This window comes from Belonocnema kinseyi, chromosome 9 (assembly GCF_010883055.1).
Source record: "Belonocnema kinseyi isolate 2016_QV_RU_SX_M_011 chromosome 9, B_treatae_v1, whole genome shotgun sequence".
Taxonomy (NCBI): Eukaryota; Metazoa; Arthropoda; class Insecta; order Hymenoptera; family Cynipidae; genus Belonocnema; species Belonocnema kinseyi.
The window spans coordinates 77,387,852-77,410,393 of NC_046665.1; the positions used below are offsets into that span (position 1 = coordinate 77,387,852).

The 22,542-nt window shown below is 30.6% G+C and overlaps 1 protein-coding gene across 1 annotated transcript; it reads left to right on the forward strand.

Moving 5' to 3' along the window:
* Positions 1–273: 273 nt before the first annotated feature.
* On the forward strand, positions 274–7,862 carry LOC117180235 (homeobox protein GBX-1). The gene is made up of 3 exons (XM_033372623.1): positions 274–589; positions 6,729–7,059; positions 7,316–7,862. The coding sequence occupies exons 1-3, from the start codon at positions 520–522 to the stop codon at positions 7,581–7,583; spliced, it is 669 nt and encodes a 222-aa protein (XP_033228514.1). The 5' UTR covers positions 274–519; the 3' UTR covers positions 7,584–7,862.
* Positions 7,863–22,542: the final 14,680 nt, after the last annotated feature.

Here is a 22,542-nt window from a genome sequence, read left to right on the forward strand (position 1 = left end):
AATGGAAGGGTGACCGCGGAAGCAGGAGCATGGCGCTTCCACCCCCAAAATGGCTGCGAAATCGCGCGGGCATTAAAGTTCGCAGTTCAAAATAAACGGGCGGATTAATTCGAGGGGGGAAAGGCAGAGAGAGACAGAGATAAAGGTATATATCTTACAAAGGAGAAAGGAAGGGGATAAATTCTAAAGCTAGAGGAGAAAAACTTCGACATTCGGTTTTGGGTCAAAATTCGTGCATTCTCGCAGAACGACGTTAGTCGTCTGCACGTCAGCATGAAAAGCGGAAATGTGTATGTGAAAGGGTATAGCAAATACTTTTTTATCTTCCCCTTTAGTGATTTGAGCTCAGTGCAAGTGAATTCAGAAAATGTGTGATCGGTAGAAGGAGATACATTTGATCGAAGTAGAACAATTTTTGTAATTAAGAAATTGTGCACTCGTTTTGAATTTGAACAGTTGGACATTTTTCTGGATTAGAGGACTCGTGAGTTTAATTGAAGATTTTTTGCCGCTGTCAAGATGATGCAGGAGCATAAGTCGTTTTTGATTCGTGATCTTTTGGGTGACGTTCTCCTCGATCGTGTACAAGGTATTTTTATTTTGTATTCAAAATATGTGTTACAGTGTTAAGGTGATTATGGGTCATTAACAAAAAGTTGCGATTGTTCCTCTGAATATTAAAATTAACAAAACATTCAAAAGATATTTCGCAAGGAAAGGGCACTTTTGCAGTTGGAAATTCGAAAACCTGTTTGTTAAAATACGTATGTAAAATTGTTTAGGGCTGTAACTACGCTTTTTAAATTGTTTGTGCAAACATAACATTTTCCCCACTTTCAACCACTTCCAGGACATAAGTCTAATGTCACGAGAAAGATTATAGATAGAAGATTTTTTATCGAAACCCCAAAATCGGATATGATTCATATTTTTTTTATTTCTGAGTAAATATATGAAATACAATTAATTTTTTCAATTATATAGCGTACTACATAAAATTTAGAATTATTAGTTCTAAGTAGAGAATTTCAGGTTCCGTTACATTCAGGAAGTCAAAAACTTCTTTTTGTAGAAATATTGGTCCATATTTTTTTAGATTGACGTGTTTTATAATATACTTATAAAATAACTGAAGTGGAAATCTCTTTGTCAAAGTCTTTGAAATCTTTTTAGGGCTGCAGTGAAAAATGTATTGTATTCTTGTAAATGGATTACAAAAAAAGGAAGTTTTGGGGGTTCTTCGAAATGTTTTCTGTTTTAAAATAATCTGCCTAAAAATAGACCAGCATTAAGTTATGTAATTGGGTAGAATTAAAAAGCTAAAGAAATTAATCGAATCATTTAGTGTCATTGGAAAGTTGCTGGTTTCGAATCACAGTGAAAACAGATGAAATTATAATAAAATATTAAAACGGGTTTTTCTTATTCAGTTCGGCTTTTTTGCTACAGATTAAAAAAGTTTTTAATATAAATTTAAATCTAAAAATATGATGTCCATGTTAGAATTTTTCGAATTCGTTTAATTATTAATTGTTAAAATCATTTTTTCAATTTTTAAGCCAAAAAGCTTGAAAGAAGATAATAACCAGTTTCATGTTTCTTTTAATTTAGTTAAAAATTACAAGTTATTTTTATTGAAGCTAAACATTAGTAACCACTTCTGCGTAAAATTATCAAAGCAATTAATTGAACGAAATTAATTTGCATACACTAAAATGTTCAATGAATATATTGTGTGTAAATAATTTGGTACGCGGCAAACAATAAAAATAGCTCTTAAATTGTTAGTAAAAAAAATCTATCCATTTATTTTAAAAATTATTTGATATTATCACTTAAAATAAATACAATTTTAGAGCAGTTAAGGTTTGAAACTTTTCGAAACTGCGTGATTTACAAATGTTTTATTTTTAAAGATAAATTTCGAAATATTCAATCAATGTAGAATATTTCAAACTTTTAAATCGTTTCATGGAGAATGTCTATATTTATGAAATAATTTTATTTTGAAGGTCTCGAAAGTAAAAATTATCAATTTAAGAATTTGAATTTTTAAATCTCTTGTTTACTCTGTATAATTGATATTACTATTACAGTGAAACCCTTCAATAGCCCTCCGTTTTATAGCCCTTTCGAGAATTGACGCTGCTCCGCAGATATATGTAAAAGGAGTTGCACGGGGTGCGTAGGATCTGCGGTTCTAACTCAAGCGAGCATTTAGGCATGAACAGACAAAAACGGAGCGCGCTATAATGAGTTAGTCCCCACCCACCGTCAATCGCAACATAGGCACTATAAAAGAGTTTCACTGTATTATCAGTTTAAAAGTGAAAACAGCCTAAAATCTGATTAATACACTTATCTATCCGAATATAACCTCAAGCCAAACTTCGGCGATTGAACAAGAAACCTTTAACAAATACATGTGTCCAAGCGGACAACTTAAAATTTAATGTTTTTCAAGTTAAACAATTTTTTTGGGTTCATTAGATTCTTAAAAACTTAAGATAAAAACTTCATTAAGCTTACAATTTGAACTTGTTGGCAGACATTTTCAAAATTCAACTACAATATAATTTAAAAAATGGCCGGTTTCTAGGTTCACAGAAATTCGGTGAGCATAGAACAAATAATTTTGGTGAGACCAGGGAAGCTGGAAAGTATTGGTGTGTTCACCAGAATTCACTGAGCATACTTAAATAACGAATTTGTATACAAATAATATATGTGATATTAGAAATATTAGTAATTTATTTTTCAATTTTTTTCGGCAATAAAGTTCTTAAACCAGTAATAAATTGTTCCGCCTTAAAGTATTCAATTGTCATGTCAGTTTTTAATACTAACAAAATTAAAATTAGATAGTTTTTGTGCGGGAAATAATCAAGAATTTTTTTCTAACATGTAAATCACCATCATGGTTTGGTTATAACAATAAAAATGCTACCAGATCGAATTAAAAATAAAATTTTGAAATCCATTTTCTTCTGTCATTAAAAAAAAATTAATTTTTAGTTAGAAAAAGATCAATATTCAACTCCAAAAGATGAATTTTTAACAAAAAAATTGACGTTATCACTAACTAGCTAAATTTTCGTCTTAAAAAGTCATGCTAAAAAGTCGAATTTTTTAAAGACAGTGGAATTTTTAATCCAAAAGTACGAACATTAAAGAAATTAGTTTCATTTTAAGATATAAAGTTTCAAATAAAAAATGCAAATTTCCTACAAAACTGTGTAATTTTCCACCAAAAAATATGAATTTTCTACAAAAAATTTATTTTTCAACGGAATAGTTAAATTCTCTACCAAAAACTTAATATTAAGCCAAATAGTTAGATTTTCTACAACATAAAGAGAATTTTCAAACTACAAATATGAATTTTCAACAACCTAGTTGAATTTTTAAACTAAAAGGACGAATTTTCATCCTGAACATATGAATTTAAAAAAAAATTAATTTGCAACCAAAAAGTGGAATGTTAAACTAGAGCGATGAATTTTTAACAGAAAATGTAATGCATAAATTCTGAGTTAAAAAAATTGATTTCAAACCCAAAAAATTAAGTTTGAACAAAATAGTTAAACTGACAACCAAAAATATGGATTTTCAAATATTAAAATAAATATTTAAGAAAGTCGTTCAACTTTCAACAAATAACTGAATTCTGAATCACGAAGATTAATTTTCTACCAAGAAAGGTGAATTTATTACAAAATACATTAACTTCAAACCAAATTGTTAAATCTTTAAAATAAAAATAAGTCATTTTCCAACAATAATGGAATAGTTAAATTTCGAATAAAAAAATAAATAAAAAATAATAATTTACAACAAAATTGTTAAATTCTCTTTAAAGTAGTTAAATTTTCACCCAAGAAGATGAATTCTCAATAAAAAATACAATACGCGAATTTTTATCTAGAAACTATCAATTTTACCCAAAAATATATAGAATAATTAAATTTTTAGTTTTAAAAATAATTTTCAATTAAAGAGACAATTCTATTTTCAACAAAATAGTTCAATTTTAAACCAAATAGTAGAATTTTTAATCAAAACAGATGACTTCTGAACCAAAAAAAAATAATAATAAACTTTTCGCTTAAAAAGAATTAATTTTTAACGAAAAATAGTTCGATTTTTTACTTGGTTCTATTAATTCAGTTTGCATAAAAGCGAAAAACTAGAAAAAGGGGAAATCTCTTGAAAACCGGGGAAAAAGAGGAATTCTTTTAAAAAGGGTTTAAGTTGGGAATGGGGGAAAGAATATGCGGTCTGCATTCTCATCAGTGCTTTACTTGTCAAATAAAATTTCTACTTCTCATTTTTTGAAGCATTTAAAAAAAATTGTTAATCGCTTTTCTATTTTTGATGAATGATGTCACATTTTGCATTAACGCCCCCTCCCCCTACGTCACTAATCTTCACAAAACCTGTTAACTGCTATCTCTCTGACAGTGTGAAGTAGTTTTTAAATGGCCCCTTAATAAAAATGCCGAATAATTTGATTGAAATTTAAATAACATCTTATACAGCAAGACTTTTTTTTACTTTTAAAATAAATTAAGTTCAAGAGTAATTCTTAACCACAGAAACATTCCAATAACGACTTTTGATTTGCTAATCGTTGTATCGCATATCAATGAAGTATTGACGACTTGATATTCGAGTTTAATGTAAACGAGGGCGAAAGACAGTCACGTGTCCACGGCAGGATTCTCGTTACTCCGCGCCCCGTAGTGCTTTCCTATTATTTCTACCGTGGATGTAGGGTGTTTGGTGCCCCCAGGGCGCACCCTATTAGAATCAATTCTACAGATGGTTCAAGGTGCGGATAGATTCGTTAGGGCTCGTTAGGCGCTCGATTTGGATCAAAGATTTATACCTCCTACTGAGAGGGACATATTATTGGCCAATCAGGGCTCAGCCGCTTGTTGAAATCGTTTACCCACATAATTCAGATAAGACGCCTGTTCTCTCGATCTCTATTTGTCCTCGTAATAGACTTCCGACTATTGGCGACAACTTTATTGGATTAACTAAATCCTATAGTACACTGTACTATATATCCAACTATCTCGCTAGTTTAGGGGAAGTTATGCGAAATTGGTTCTCGTCCCTTGATTAATTTCTGCCAAATGTTCTGATAGCTAAACCAACACCTACCTAATCTTGTCGAAAATTATTCCACTCTTTCTTCAATAAAATATTTTAAGGCACAGTGCGTCTCTATGAATTTCAACCTAAAAGTCTTCAAACTCGCCCTTTTTTTGTAGTATGCAACTACAAGATGACGTGAATGTTTTTCAAGCACAAAATGAAAATCATCGGGTGCTTTTTTAAAGAATCTGCTTTTCGGAATTTTTTTTACACTTGCAATTTTTCGATACTTGGCGTCCTTAGTTTTATATAATGATGTAAATTACTCTTATAGAAGAATCTTGTGAAATGAACAACTGTTGTTCTATAAAGTTTAAATGTATCTTACGATCGATACTTATACCACCATAGAACAACAGGTATATATTTGTCTAAATTCTTCCATAAGGCATTTTACTTAGTTTTTAACGGCTAATGATGCCCAGTATCCACATACTTTAATTCTGAAGAAGTCCAAACGGGTGATTTTTGAAAAAGTCCTCCAAAGATGATTTTAATGTTTGGTTGAAGCTCACCGTGAGGGACCGTTCAAAAACTGCGCCACACTTCTACGGTTGGGCGATAGGTTTTGTTTCGATTTGTGAAGCAGGGCTATTTTTCGTTGAATTTTAATGCTTTTCAATTGAAATGTCTGCAATTATATTTTTTGGTTCAGAATTTATATTTCTTGAAAATTGTCTTACAAAATTCAATACTCAGTTGAAATTTTGGTTAAAAATTAATGCTTTTAACTGATAATTTAACTGTTTCATTTTTGGTTGAAAATTTACCGTTTTACTTGTAAATTTAACTATTACATTTTTTATGGAAATTTCATCTTTTTTGGTTGCAAATTCAACTGTTTGGTTGTAAATTGAACTACTTTGTTAAACATTCATTTTATTGGTTGAAGTTTTAACTATTTCGTTGAAAATATGTTTGTTTGGTTTGCACATTAACTTTTTTGTTGAAAATCAATTTTTTGATCTGCGAAATTCATTGTTTCATTTCGGGTTTAAAAATTATCGTTATAGTTTAAAATATAACTGTTTGACTGAAAATGAACTTTTCTTAAAACGTTAATTATTTTGTTGAAAAATCATCTTTCTTGGTAGAAATTCAACTGTCTTTTAAAAAATTCATTTTTTTGTCTTGAAGGTTCAACTATTTGTTTAAAAGTGCAAATAATTGGCATAATATACCTTTATTAATTACTTTTATTACAAACAAATTATTTCCCTATTTTTCAAATCATCCTATTATCCCTGTTCTGAGAGCATTTTGGGCTGTGAGGTATGTTAAAACCTTTTGTTTATCGGCTTTGTTTTTTATTTTAGGAGTTTATGAAATTAAATCAATTTAAAAGATTCGACTTAGGTAGAGTGGTGTTCATATTTATGATTTTACTTTGGGGTCCAAGCTTTGTGTGAAGATCAGTGCCGAAAAAGGAAAGAGGTGGAAAATGTTTTTAAAATATCATAGTAGCGTAGTTTTTGGATGCCCCCTTAGTCCATTTAACGCTGTCATATTCATCTTTCTATTTCTATTGAAAAAAAAACTAGAAAAAACAAAAAATCTATGTGCAGATGATTCAGAGGACGACTCAGCACTTCACTCAGATTCTGAGGATACGATTGACCCAGGAAGTAGTCCTTGCACACGGATTGAAAGTCCTACACCTGTTTTAACACCCTCACCTGGATCAGTAAATTCTGGAAAAATGTGCATTACACCTGGAGGAGCCTCCAGTGGTCGGAAACCAAGAAGAAGGCGAACTGCCTTTACCCATGCACAGCTTGCTTATTTGGAAAGGAAATTTCGTTGTCAGAAATACCTTAGCGTCGCTGACAGAAGCGACGTTGCTGACGCACTTTCTTTGTCGGAAACCCAGGTGAAAACCTGGTACCAGAATAGAAGGTGATTTAAACAATCTTAGATGTTCGTAATGGATTCGATAATTGTCATTTATAACATACAATTCCTAGAACTTGTTCCAACTTTCTGGCACTCATCTCAGAGTACCTTGCCATATCGCTTAAATGTGAATGACGATCAGTGTCCCCCACTCCAGGTGCCAGAAGGTTAGAACCGGTTCTTTGATCCGGGCCTTTAATTATATTTGGATTTATTTTAGAGAAAAGTAATCAGAACAACTGTTTTTTGACGTTTTAAGGACAAAGTGGAAGAGACAGAATCAGTTACGCTTGGAACAACTTCGTCATCAAGCGACGGTGGAAAAGGAACTTCTTGTTCGTGGTGTGGGTCTCCATCATGGCAGTTTAGACGCGTACTGTCCTCCATATTCTCAAAGCCAAGCATCTTCTCATCAACCACCACCACCCCCGCCACCCGTCCCCACAACTGCCTCCACAGCTGCATTTTTATCAACAGCTGCAGCTCTTTTCCGTAATGTTACATACGTCCATGGTTGCCCCCTTTAACCCAACCAGAACATGCTGTTTGAAAACAGTCATTACACTTTATAGAATTTTCTGATACTTCAATCTATATTTCACAATAATAAAATAATATTTTGTCGGCGGGCATCTTATTCTGAAATCTGAATTAAATCATAGGTTGCAAGATTACAGTTTGTGAAATGAAATTTGTACATATAGGAAAGTCGTGATTTTCTATAAGGATTAAAAGATAAAAGAAAATTTACAGAGTTTATATGATTTAAAAATAATTTCGCATTTGTAAAATTTATTTTCTGCTTTGCAAAGAAGTTTCAACTTTAATATGTGAATATAGAAATTTCAAGACGGCATCTAAAATTTAAATATATGTAACAGATGTGAAAATCTGATTTTTCCATCACTGTGCAATTTATTGTGTAAATATGTAATTATCGCGAGTTCGTTGTCGCAAAAATATTAATTGTTGTACTATATGGTAATATGGTGTATGGTATATTCTTCCAAATTTGGAATTATTGTAATATATATTTAGAAATTTAATTTTATCTTCTTTATTAGTTTTTGAGATATAAATAGACATTGTTCATATTATATAGGGCGAGCTTCTAGAAAGATACCAAAGAATATTTATTCCCGACCAACGATAAAACTATAGAAGATCTAGTCAATATAGGGTAATTAATTAGATGAATATGATGATTATTCAATAAATTTATATATGTTTATTTATTATTGACTGTGAAGGTTATATGCTTCAGTATTGAGGATTCGGACTGTGTTAGCTACACGTTACCTCTGTGATCGCGTCCCTCAGGTCTTACAAAATATTTTAAATTTCTAAAGATCACGATGAAAATTTTTTAATAATTTTAAATATTGATTAACTTAAAATAAAGTATCAGCTATTACTCCATGGTAAGAAAATGTATTCTACTTTTTATTCCAAACATTATTTCCATTGCAGAGATTTTAGGGAAAGCGATTACATGTTAGTGTACAGTCATTTCTGTAGATGAATAAATTGATGATAAAAGTAAAAGCTGTATTTGATAATGAAACCCATCTATTGTTATCTTGTAGATTCAATAAAAAATTTTCGTCAGTGGAATTTGGTTCACTTGCTAACGGCCAAACTGAATTTTCCGATTTTTATGAACATATTCTGAAAGGTATTTCGAATAAATATTACTCAGCAGTCATTGGAAATGAAAATAAAGGCATGAGATATTTGATTAAATATTGTATGGTTGAACCAACTAAAATTTTGGTGGCTCAATCAAATAGTTTTTTTTAATGCACATGAAAAAACTCCCTCTCAATATTTCAAACATCGTTACACAGAAAAGCTGATTAAGAAGCATATTAAAATTAAAATTAAACATATAAGACTTTTACTAATATTTATTATTGAATCGATTTCAAATAGGATTCTGAAAAATGTATGCATTTGAAAAATTTCTAACACAAATTGAAAAGCTTTCGAAATTTAATATAAAATGGAGAAGAACAAATGTAATAAATTAAAGGAACTTAATACCTTCACTTATTTTCAAGTATCGAAAACTAAACTATTATTTTTCTTGCTCTTAATTTGCTCAATTTCAATTTGAATATGCTTCTTAATCAATTACTGTGGGTAATGATTATAAAATTTCTTATAATATAAAAATTTCTCACTTTTATACAATTTTAATTTTGAGTATATTTGCATGTGTGGTTCTCCATGTTTGTCCGTTTATTTCTTAACGTTTAAATACTATTTTTCTAAGAATTTTATTATTATAGTTATTAGAAATTTAATAGTAGCGTTCGAAAAAATCGAATTTTCAATTTAGGAAAAGAATAAAAACAAGCTTTCGAGATACATCGGTGTTGAATTGAAGCTTAAAAAGTTGAATTGGGAAATTTCATTAGGTTCCGAGAAAATAGAGAGATTTTTTTTGGCTTGAATTGAAAAATTTTCAACAATGGTGATGAAAAATCTAATTTTCATATCAGTAACAAACAAAAAAATGGTTGTGGAGAAACTGCAATAAATAAAACGTGAAAAGTTTGATGTGGGGACAATATTTGCGATTGAGGCACATGTTTCCTCAATTGTAGTCGGTGATATAAATCAAATTGAAAGAAGTATAAAAATGTATGTTTATAGCTGTTGAGTTGCGAAAATTGCAAAAAATTCCAAAATATCGCAAAAACTTACCAAAAATAGTCAAATAACTTTTTAATGCAATAACATATGAAAAATTGCAAAAATGTTGAAAGTTGACATTCCGTGAAAAAGCATTTCCCATAATGTATATTAGAATTTATCTGCGGCCTATTCAGCCAATAATTTATATTTGAAAACTGACTGTTGGATACGTCTTTTTTACTGAAATCAAAATGAAATTGAATACAAAAATGAATTATTGTTTCGTATTTCGACCCACTTTTCGTTTCGCAAAGTATGCTTTACTTAGATTTATAAAAATTGCTTTGTCGCACGTAAGTATGCTTGTCTAAATACAGAGAGGTAATTCATTTTCTAGATTGAATTACAATTCCTTTTCCGTGTTTGAAACCACAGTCGGCCAGTCGACCTCATAAGTTACAAAAATGCAATAATTTATCGGATTTGTATAAAATTTGGTATAAGTGGCTTTTTGGGGTCCGTGAGTTAAAATTTTATTTCAAAATCGGAATTTCAAGATTTTTACGTATCTGCACGAAGCTTGTTGTCGAGGTGTTTCTGGGCTCGCTGATTTCGAATTTAAAACAAAACTTTAAACTTTAAAATAGCAGAGTTGCATGAAAATTTGTTCTAAGAGTTTTTTAAAGTTCTAAATTTAAACATATATTTGACAAATGTTCGGTTACTCAAAGTACGCTTTCAAAGATTGGATAGTAAGGTTGAAGTAAACCTCATATTTATTAAAGCTATTTGGTTATAAAGAATTGAAATTATATACTTCTAAAATATTTCGCAGTTTGACTTTTATTTATTTATAGATATTTATTTCTGTTTTTACACGAACAAAGTTGAAGAAACAAATCAAAAACATAAAATCTCATTCAAAATATACACAATATTATGTATATTGATACGTTGAATTCGAATTCGCGACCTAAATTGGACGGACAGGTCTTATTTGGCCCAAACACATCTTGGCTCGGCTCTTATGTCAAATAACACTTTGAAATTACACAAATAGCGAATTTTGCTTTTATGAAAAAAATGTTATTTTTATCTGCTGTTTAGACTTCTCAAAAGCCGTGTTAATTTTATTAATCTTACTTTTAGCGTTACCCAGAAACAACGAAGTGGACGTAGTATGTTCTGTTTCTTTGGGGAGCTGGATTAGAGTGAGTCCCCTTGCCTCTCACTATTCAGAGTTCTAAGGACGTAGGTCGTTAGATTGTATTTAATCCAATTTCAAAATTCTATTTAAACTGTTTTTTACAACCATACCGTGTCCTTTTTTCTTCAAAACTTGTATGTAATGGGTTTATCTTACGTTTTTCCCTCTTCTTTTCGTTTCTCTTATAAGCATCCAGTAAAAATCAGCCATCATAGCTTCATCCCATGTACCTTGATATCGTTGTTTCATCATAATCTCCAGAGTAATCTCTAGTAATCTCCAGAGTAATCTCCAGAGTTTTCGATTTAAGGTTTTTGATTTTTTTGTTCAACTTTGTTCACGTAAAAAGAGCTATTTAGCCAATTTTGAGTTATTTTGTTGAGGTTAGGGCTAAACCTAGACCCGCTGGACAAATTCTGAGGGCGGATTTGATTTCAGCGCTAAACGCTTTTAAAATACATAAAGAACATTTAAAAATGTTGGTAATTACCAAAATAGCGTACATTTATCCTTCTTGTAGAAAAAACTGATTTTTTGTAAATTAAGTTTCTTTCATAATGATGTATAACTCTGAATTTAATTACAAATGTTTTCGATATAAAAACAATTGGCTATACTAGTAGAACAAACTGAAGTCCGAAAAGAGAGAAGATACTATTTACTGTCATTTCATCTTTGGCAATATCTGCAGAAAAAAATCGCGTTGAATAATAACAGTATTCGATATAATTTTTTGAGTTGTATTTCATTCCTTCTAGTAAGGAAAGAAATTTCCTGAGTTCGAAACTATTTACAAGAAAGTGATAAACAGCAATTCTAGTGACCCATTTGTTCAGCTCCATGAGTTGATCATTGTTTTATCAGGACATTTTTGCCAGAAAAAATAATCATTTTAAGCGACTGTTACGCAGTTGACTTTGACCTACTCGCGTCATAGATTTAGGTAATCTCACATGTATCCGCTAGACTATAAGTAGGACCATACCTATGGTCTCGAGTTCAGTTCTAATCTTGCCTACGACAATAATTGTATAAAAAAGTTAATAAAGAAACACCGAATTGCCTAACAGCAATTCGGTTACTTTTTAAAAATATCTAAACGTTCTTTTGCGCATAACACGACAGTGTTCGTAAAAACGGTTACCGCCGAATTATTGGTAAGTTTCGCCTGTGTTCAAATCAGATCATTTCTGATGACGAAGAACCAATGTTGAGTGATGTAAGTGTATGTGAAAACGAACAGTTTGAGTATGAAGACAAAGCTAGAGGCATTACGCTTTAATCTGCAGGATTTTAGAGAAAACTAGTTTAGGTGATATTGTTTTTCGATTTTAAATAAAGGTGACCTACACGGAGAGACTTTGGATATTAATATTTCTTTTATCGCATATCCATAATTCAAATAAAGTGTACGAATTTAGGGATAATCGAGGTTTGGTTAGAAAAAGTCGAATAGTAACTATGAAAATGCAGACTAATATCTTTGATTAGAATAAATCGTACGAATTTTAGACTCTTACATAAAAAAATTACGCTATTTCTAAGTCGCTTTATTAACTTTTGTAATGGATTCGAATAACGAAAATTAGTACAGTCTTTGAACGAAATGAAACAGAATGTTGAACATTTTGTTACGAACGCCTTGCAATCTTTCTAACCACAATACGAAAAATGGGGGTCACGTGATGTTGTGTTTCACACTGGCGCATGGAAAAAAGAAAGACAGAGAGAAGTGTACGAACGCACACTATTGCATCGACTTCATATACTTCTTAATTTATATGCGTATACGCTCGAATGGTCGCTCACTGGCTACAAGTGGGTTTGTTTACGAAGTTTTAACTAAACCTATCCGCATATATAAACCTATCTTATATCTATAAATCGCACGCATTTCGCTGAGACTCTTGATTCCTTCGTCTTTATATACTAAACGAGAGAAACGTATCACTACTTGTGAGAAACTTAATAGTGCTCGGTGAAAAATTTTAAGTACTCCAGACTTAATTAACTATTTATTACACGCACATAAACACACACACACACATTGAAAATACATTTAGATATTTCGGAATCTTTCAAATGCTGTGAAATTGTTGAAAGAAAAAGTACAATTTCTGATTTGCCATTTTTTTAAGCATAAAAAAATTAATTTTTATGAAAACCCACACACGAGGGAAACAAGAAATTAAAAGACGAAAGTTGTGATAAGAATTTTCCCACGCAGCAGGCGGATTTTATTTTATTTTTTTACTCTTTATCATTATTTCTGTCTTCTCGTCTTATTCCGTATTTTGCATGTGCTTGAAGTTTCGAATCATCATTAGGATAAATTGTTCGTCTTTTTGAATACTGTGTATATCCGTATAGAGAATGTTTGAATCCTGAAAAAAAAGTTGTCTCAAAAATTTTTCCAATGCGATCACTTTTTGATTTTTTATCCAAAATGGCTGGTTAAAGAACTTGACCTGTAGTTTAAGACACTCAAAAATATACCAGAGGCCAAGCCAAGCTGTAAACTTTTTCGAAAGTTATCGTGCTAATAAACTAAACATCTGCAGACTTACAGACAGATAGAGTAATTAAAAAAATATTTTTTTATGTATTAAGCGACAGTTCTGGAGTTTCAGGTTTTTTTATTTTATAAAATGTAAAAGTAATTATTAGCTCATTTGAGAAAGAATCACGGCAATTTATACTAATAATCGGTATATTCTTTATATATTTAATATGTTGAAAGATATCAATACAAATATTAAAAAATATTATGCTTAGAATTATCTCAAGGCGTCTAGTCAAATTCTGTAAAAAAATTCCCTGCCAATTCTAGCATGTTCCCAAGTATCTATAGATTTTCGTAAGGTATCATTTTCCTGAATAATGAGCCACTCAGGTATTATATATCACATTCTTTAAAGCAATTCTGACCCTACATCCCTTAAAAAGTATTGCATAATACTTAAAAAAACTTCCGTTATCCATTTGTGAATGGTTAAATGGTAGTTAACTAAGTTTATTAAAAGTAGTAAAAAAATAGGTATAAATGAAGCGTGGTCCAAAAAAAGCTTTTTCTAAAATGTCTGCCCTACAAATTTTTTCTTTTGATGGCGAAATGTCTCCTGAATATTGTCATTATTTATAAAAAAAATATTTAGGGATCTCTCCAGTCAATTTTTGTACAAAATTGCTTTTTTAATTTCAACTATTAATTTATAATTTTACTTCAGTACATACGCATTTTATCCTTTTTCTATTCTAATGTAAAAGAAACCATTAACAGCGGAAACTAAAATAAATAACATAAGCAATTTTTTGCAAATCATGGGCTTAAGAGATACCTGATTTTTTTTTAATTCTGCCAATATACAGTGGATATTTTACACGAAAAGGAACAATTTTTAGGCATCGAGCCATTTTAGAAGAAAAAAAGAAGAATATTTTCTAGACCACTATAATATGAATGGGACAATTTCGCGAGTTAATTATGAATAATTTTTTTCTTAGTCCTTATAAATATATAACAGTGTAGGGACAATAACATTTTTATATATACAATCAAATAATGTTACTTAATTTATGAAAATAACTTTATAAAAGGACAACAAATTCTCTAATGGTACAAGCTTTTAGGAAAGTTATAATTACCACTAAAAAAATCCAACTCTTAACAAAAAATGTCTTTAATATATTGAACTCTAACCTACTTGAGCCTACGAGAAAAATGAGCTTCCTCATTTTTTTGTTATAAATTTCTTTTTACTTTTTTAATACTTGCTTAAAATTCGGAGCATATTTAACATATTCATATTTTCAGTAAAATATATTCAGGAAGAAATTCTGTTCGAACTTCCTGAAAAATGTGCAATTATATCAGAGAACAATTTTGAACAATTCCCTTCAAAATTAAAATGAAAAAAAAAATTATTTATCATTTAAAGTAATTAAAATAAAATAATAAATATGATAACGTGAACCTCCATATTCTGAATTTTCAAAGTAATTTTAAGTTTTCAATATTTTAATTACTCTTAGAGCAGATGTAAAACTATCATTCACTGAATTTTATCTTCCCAATAATCTATATCTGAAGCTTTGTTGACGTCCGCTGGACGGAAAACCGGGAAATGACCGGGAATTTTTTTAAACCGGAAAAAGCCGATAAATGAGTATGATAGTGAATTTATTTATTTACAAGGAATTTCACAAATTTTTAGTAGAACCATCTATCAAATCATCTATCTATCAAATCACTCATTTTTAAACGTAAATTTTTTATTTAAGGGATTTAAAAATAAAACAATATAAATTAATTAATGGTTTTCAAACTAAACTGTATTTCGAGTTTTAAAAATTGTACAAAAATTATTTTACAATATGATTCTAAATCAGTTTTAAATTACACAATTTACAGATTTTGAGGTTAAAAATTAAATTTTTCAATACGAAAGCCCCAATAATTAAGCAAATTGAAATGTGCTGATTCAAACTTTATAAAATAATTTTAATATACAAATAACTTAAAATTAATACATTCTTTAATTAAACGATTTAATTTTATTTACAATCCTTTTTAAATATTGTTTCAGTTGATAATATTAAATTTTTAACCCATTCAGTTCGAAAATTTTTAATAAAAAAAATATCTGAATGAGCATTTATACATCAAATATTTAAAAGTAAACAATTTAAAACTGAATCGTTTGAAATAGAAAGCCTTAAAGCCTTAAATAAAAGTCTTAAGTTGAGAAAAACCAAATGAATTTTGATATTTAAATTCTTTGCAATTGCGAGACGAACTTTTTTAGGTTCACAGCTTTATTGTGTGGAAAAATGTGAAGTATTGTATTTTTAACATTATTATCAACCTTGAAATGATAAACTTCTAATTTTGGTTAAATTGGCAATACATTTTATATTTGTAAAGTTTGTATTGAGTTGAAAGAGATACAGTTTTTTTTTTAATTGAAAGAGGCTATTTTTTATTTTTAAGATTTTTGTTGTGTTTGAAGAAACAATTTTTTATTTTCATTTTTTTCTCTGAATTAAAAGAGGATAATTAAAAAATATAGAAAATTCTTATTATTGTTAAATTGGTAGTACATTTTATATTTTTAAATTTTTTATTGAGTTGAAACTGATAATTGACTTAACTATCATAACAGTGAAGACGATTTTGTGATTGACATTAGGGTCAATCGTATTTATTTTTTTTTGTGTTCTGCGATTAATTTAAAAGATATTAATTTATTTTTGATTAAAAATACCAATTAGATGTTTTATTCTTTATAACCAACTGACTAAATGGATTTATCAATACGACTATGTGAATTAGTCTTAACTTGTATATTTTAATTGATCTAAATTCATTGCAATCTATATTTTCCAAGGAAACTTTTTTTTATAATGTTTTTATTGAGCTGGGAGATGGACTTGTTTCATTTCTTCAGACTTGTATTAATGTGAGTTGAAGTTGAGGATAAGTGTTAATTTAGAGAATTTAAGACGAGAGCGGGGATTCATATTTTTTAACCAGAGATCTTTGTGCAATTCAATTTATCAAAGTCTGAAGGTTTAGGTTTTACGGTTTAATTGTACTTAATAGAAAAGTGTTAAAAGTTTCTATTTTATATGTGTCAATTATTGAGAGTTTAAATAAAAAATTTCCAAATTAAAATTAGTTTAAACTTAAATTTAAATTTCACTAGTTACGAACATTTTTGTCCTACAAACGCACGCATGATTGAAGAGATTTGGCGGGGAATCCCAAGTCATGAGTCCAGTACAGTCGGTCAGATGGTGTGATCGTCGCGGGTTCGACTATAGACGGAATAGCTCGGATACCTTCATGCGTTTTTAATATAGTCCTTTAGAATTCTCGCAAATTCCTGTTGCAGATATCACTAGTGGTACTCATTTCAATACACATTCTTATATAAGAATATTAAAATTTCTTACATTTCTTACAACTTATGTTACTTACAATTCTGTCTCTTGACTAAAAGTATTACAAAAATTGTTATTGATCATTATCACTTTTTCACACTCACCATTTTCATACAGTAAATAAGACTTTTTCTAAACGTGAAGTCTAATTTTTGCTCGCTCAAGTTTATAATAATACATAAAGAAATATCATCTCTTATCATAATAGGAATCTTTATAGCAGTACCCCGATTATACATAAATTCTTACATTTTATTTGAATTATACATATATAATGAATCAAATATTGATATTAAAAGTCTCTCCGTGTAGAAAGAGGTTAACTTCCATTGAAAGTTTTGTCAAAGAGTTAGAAACCTAGACAAAAAAAGCGAATGTTCACATATATATGAAAAATATTAAAAGAGGAGAAAGATCGCGCTAAGAGTAATTCAAATCATTTATCAATGCAGTGTGACTTTGAAAAAATCATAATTTTATCAATTTTCTACTACAACATTTTTCATTAACTTCATAGTTATACATCATATTAGAAAAAAGTGATTTAAAAAAAGTTTTCCTATAAGAAGGAATAGTTTAGTATAATTCACCTGAATATTCATGTAGCGCTAAGTTCGTGAAAAAAAAATTTCTTCAAAAACAAAAAAATACGTGTCTCATATTTGGCCTGGGAAAACAATATATTTCAGCCTCAAACAATTCCGTGGCATCACGAGGGCCATACTGCCCGATTTCATATGAAATCGGTCTAAAGATTTCTTTCTATTATTGCATAAAAATAGAATTTCCTCTGAAAAAATGGTCTTTAACGCAAGTTTTACTGCTCTTTACATTATGCATAAAAAACTGAACAAAAATGGCTGTTCCGCTTGGCCTCGATTTTAAAATCGGAATTTCGCGACTTACTTAATTCACAAACTTTCAAAATATTTCAAAGGTTTCTAGGGATTTTTAACAGTTTTTTAGATTTTTTTTTATTTTTCACAGTTTTTTTTTAGATTATTTGAAAGGATTTGAAAGACTTTAAGTTATTTTAAAAGACTTTAAATAATGTTAAAGAATTTACAAAATTGCAATTGGTTTCAAGGGAATTTTACCAATTTTAAAGATCCGTTAAGCTGACAGGACCACATTGCAAAAATAGACTGAAAACCTGTAGGGAATTTAGGGCTAATTTAATGCCTTATTGTCAAATTTAATGCTCCGCAATTTTTCGAAAAAATCTGTGGCCATGCTAGCGATTCCCAAACTAGTGCCGCCGCGCCGGCCGGTCAGGCTGCCGCCGGCAGGGGGATGCCACCCCGGGCCGGGCAGCTAGCAGGCTCCGAGGCAGGCTCCCCGCTGCGAGCAGAAGGCTACTTTTCTCGACTTTCGTGTACCTACCGTGAAGGACCCTTTCATTGTTATGAACTTGCAATAACTGAAATTATAAATACTTAGCTCAATTAAATTTTAATTGGCTGAATGAATTTCGTGATATAATTTAAAGAAAATAAAAACAAAGTTTTTGAAAATCGGTTAATATCCGAACTAATAAATGAAATATTTACAAATCTTGTGAATGCAACAAAAGTGCGATAACTCTTGAAGTTATTATCCGATCTTCTTCTACCTTTTTTTAACGTTTATATGATAATGTAACAAATCTAACGGAAATTATTAAAATTCTACTGATTAATATTTAACCAACTTTTCATTTTTCTCAACCGGCTCTAATTCTCTAATAACGAAAAGGTCAGCGAAGCAAGCAACCGAGCACGAACGACTACCGTCCAGTGTCTCACTTGGCTCCCAGTATTGTGAAAAAATTTGAGGGTGGGGCCCCTGTCGCTCCCCAGAAAGTGCATAAAAGTGGTTTTGCTATCTTAACGTTAAGCTAGCAGAACCAAAAATAGAAAAAAATTACTTGGAGAATATTTCATTGCACTATAATTTAGGGCTCTTTTAGGGCTCTGGGAATATAATAATGAAAAATGAACAAAAATTGTTTAAACAATTTTTGTTTACACAATTTTAGCAAAAATGAATTTGAACAATTTCTTCTTCTACCCTACATGAAGGCTCACTTAGGGCTCCATGAACATAATATCTGAATTTAACAAAAAAATGTCTAAACAATTAGTGTTTAAACAAATTTACCACAGAAAATTATTTTATTTTCGTTTCTTTTGCATAATTTCAGGCTCATTTAAGGCTCCTGAAATATAATCGACCTAAGGGCGTGCGATATTTCTTTAGACCTTTTTTGTCATTTATCGTGTTGTGCCACCTAATCGCTATAAAAAAATGTGAAGAAAGCCATAAAATCCATTTTTACTCCTCGCATAATTTAGAGTTCCTTTAGAACTAATTTGGTCCCGTAGTTCCATATTTTGGGCTCTAGTATTTTTTGTAAAAAATATATAAAAAATGGTTTCAACATTTTTTTCAATGTTTAATTATCATATTCCCAAAGTCCTGAATGAGCCCTAAATTATTCTATAAGGTGAATTTTCTGTAAAATCATTTTTATTAAGTTTTACAGCAATCTTGAACTAACTTATTGTTAAGCTATTGCAAATACTATTTTTTACAAAAAATAAAAGAGCCCAAATTTGGGACGCGACATTCGTTCGACGATACTCCATGAGCCTTAAATGAGTCAGAAACTATGCAAGAGAAAAGAAAGTATTTTTGTTGTGAATTTGTTTAAACAAAAATTGTTTAAACTTTTTTAAAATGCTTAATTATCTTATTCCTAGAGCCCTAAATGAGCCCTAAATTATTCTATAAGGTGAGTGTTCTGTAAAATCATTTTTATTACGTTTTACAGAAACTTGAACCAACTTATTGTTGAGCTCTTGCAAACACTATTTTTTATCAAAAATACTAGAGCGCAAAATTTATGACTACGGGAACAAATTAGTCCTCAATGAACCCTAAATTATGCGAGGGGTAAAAACGGGTTTTATGGTTTTCTTCACTTATTTTATATAACGTTAAGGTAGCACAACACCATATATAACAAAAAAAGGGCAAAGGAAATCTCGCAAGACTTTCAGTTGATGATATTTCAAGAGTCTTAAATGAGCTTGAAATTATTCAAGAGTTCAAACAATAATTGTTTAAACAATTTTCTGTTCAATTCAAATATCATATTCACGGAGCCCTAAGTGAGCCTTAACTTAGGGTAAAAGAAGAAATTGGTTTAATTCATTTTTACTAGAGTTGTTTTAACAAAAATTGTTGAAACCATTTTTAAAAATTTTTCATTATCATATTCCCAGAGCCCTAAATGAGACCCGAATTATTTTGGAAATAAATAATGCCTAACTCGTTTTGTTCTCTGTGTGGTCCTGCTAGCTTAATGTTAAGCTAGCATGACTACCGGTGTGTTTTTTTAAATGCGTAGCATTAAATTTGACAGGAGGGCATGAATTGAGTCCTAAATGGGCCCTAAATTCCCTATAGGTTTTCAGATCATTTTTGCAAAGCGGTCCTGCCAGCTTAACGGACCTCAATTTTAAGCGATTTCTACAGAACTTTAGGGAATAAATTCAATGAATTTTATTTTCAAGGAATTTTAAATGATTTTTACAGATTTATAACTGTTTTTCAAATATTTCAAAGGAATTCAAACGGAGCTTAAGGATTTTAAGGGATTTCCATAGACTTAAACAGATTTCGATGATTTAAATGGATATAAACATTTTTAAAGGTATCAAAGGATTTCAATGAAATTTCAAGAATTTTAATGATATTATATGAATTCACAGGTTTTTATTGTTTAATTTATTTGTGCTGAATCGCTATTTTTATGTTCTTTTGTAGTTTTTCTATTTTTTACATTAATCCCTGCAATATTCTTGTATTATTTATTTGAAAGCTGATTATGTTTTCATTCTGCTTCTATAATAATGATTTTTTTATGATATGAATATGCTATATCGCGTGAAATTATAGGAAAATCATTACAGGCCTATATTGATTTTCCTGTAATATTTTTTATAAGGGCAAGATGCAATTTTGTATAAAAGTTTGTTCAGTTCCTTTCGTCGATCTCAGTTTTTGGTATTACTTAATTTATTTTTCAGGGTTTTTTAAATACTACATATTATTATTATTAATGAAAAATAGTAATAAGAATTAATACCAGTTGATTATCTGACATTAAGAGAATAAAATGGTTTCTATATATCTGATCATTTTAAAAGAATCGCCGACTGTCGGTCAATAAATCAGGTCCTAGCCACTTCCCAGTCGGACCAATCCATATTGTGGCGATGTTCACAAAAAATTCAGTACTGCGCCAATATGGGTTAGCCTCAACTGACTTTCTATTACTGTCGCAGTAATGGCTATCATGAATATTAAGTACTGCGCCAGTACTGGGAAGATAGTACTCCACCAGTACTGGGTAACAGTACTACGCCAGTACTGGTCAGCTGATACTGGCTTGTAATTACTGGCGCACTAATGGCTGTCATTAATATTTAGTACTACGCCCGCACTGGAAAAACAGTACTGCGCCAGTACTGGGTAACAATACTACGCCAGTGCTGGCGCAGTAATGGCCATCATGAATATTTATTACTGACCCAGCACTGGAAAGTAAGTACAGCGCCAGAACTGGTTAATATTACTAATCTAGTACTGTATAGCCACTACAGGCTTGCAAATAACTGGCGCAGTAATGGCTATCATGAGTATTTAGTACTGTTTCAGTAATGAAACGATAGTACTGCGCCACAAATGGGTGGTAGTACTACTCCAGTACTGGTTAGCCGCTATTTGCTTGCCATTACTGGCGCAGTAATGGCTATCATGAATATTTAGTACTGCGCGAGTACTGGGAAGACAGTATTAGACAATATTATTACTGTGAAATTCTTGTCAATTCATATAATAATATTATATGTTTAATAATTTGGAATAAAAATCAATATTTATTATTATTGATTTTTTTCTAATATATTTCCATCTTAAATTGAATTTAAATTTTCGCGCGCTTAGTACATGATCGCCAAAAGTTGGTACGATCTAAATGGCTACCAACGGCTACCAACATCAACTCAACGTGGTTTTACTCGGCATCGTTAAACGTTTCGATTGTTCTTGCGGAAAAAGTGCAGTTTTTCGCGAATGGTTGCGATTTATGAGCAGCAATTCAAGGTAAGTTCAGGATTCTATCGTAAAAAAGTGATTTTGTTTATATTTTCAAGCTGCAATGTTACAAAAAATGCACTCATTTTCGTCAGAAATTCAACCAATACGATTGATGCACGTGATAAAAGAAATCTAACCTACAATATTGTAGGTTTTCCTTATTTTATATTCCTCATTTTCTTCCACGTTTTAAACGCCGAAATGCAGCATTTCGGAAAATTTGGACTCTGATTCCATTTTCTCTTTGGAACAATCAGAGGAAACTGGAAGCGAGGAAGAAAATATTGCTACTGATCAGATTTTTAATCCGCCATTGCGGGCGCAGTACTGATTGCCAGTACTGTGCCCGTATTCCATCATCACTTATTGCCAGTACCGTATCCGTATTCCGCCAGTATAGGTGCAGTAATGATTGCTAGTATCGTGTCCGCATTTCACCAGTACGGACACAGCACTAATTGCTAATACCGTGTCCGTATTTCGCCAGTATAATCGCAGTACGGATTTTTAGTACGGTTCAAGTACTGGTTAGACAGTAATGGCATGTCCAT

What these genes read in the sequence shown, in the direction of transcription:
- LOC117180235 (XM_033372623.1), top strand. Translation starts at nt 520, where the DNA reads ATGATGCAGGAGCATAAGTCGTTTTTGATTCGTGATCTTTTGGGTGAC. An exon ending in TCTCCTCGATCGTGTACAAG is followed by an intron (nt 590 to 6,728) that starts GTATTTTTATTT and finishes ATCTATGTGCAG; the next exon opens with ATGATTCAGAGGACGACTCA. An exon ending in ACCTGGTACCAGAATAGAAG is followed by an intron (nt 7,060 to 7,315) that starts GTGATTTAAACA and finishes TGACGTTTTAAG; the next exon opens with GACAAAGTGGAAGAGACAGA.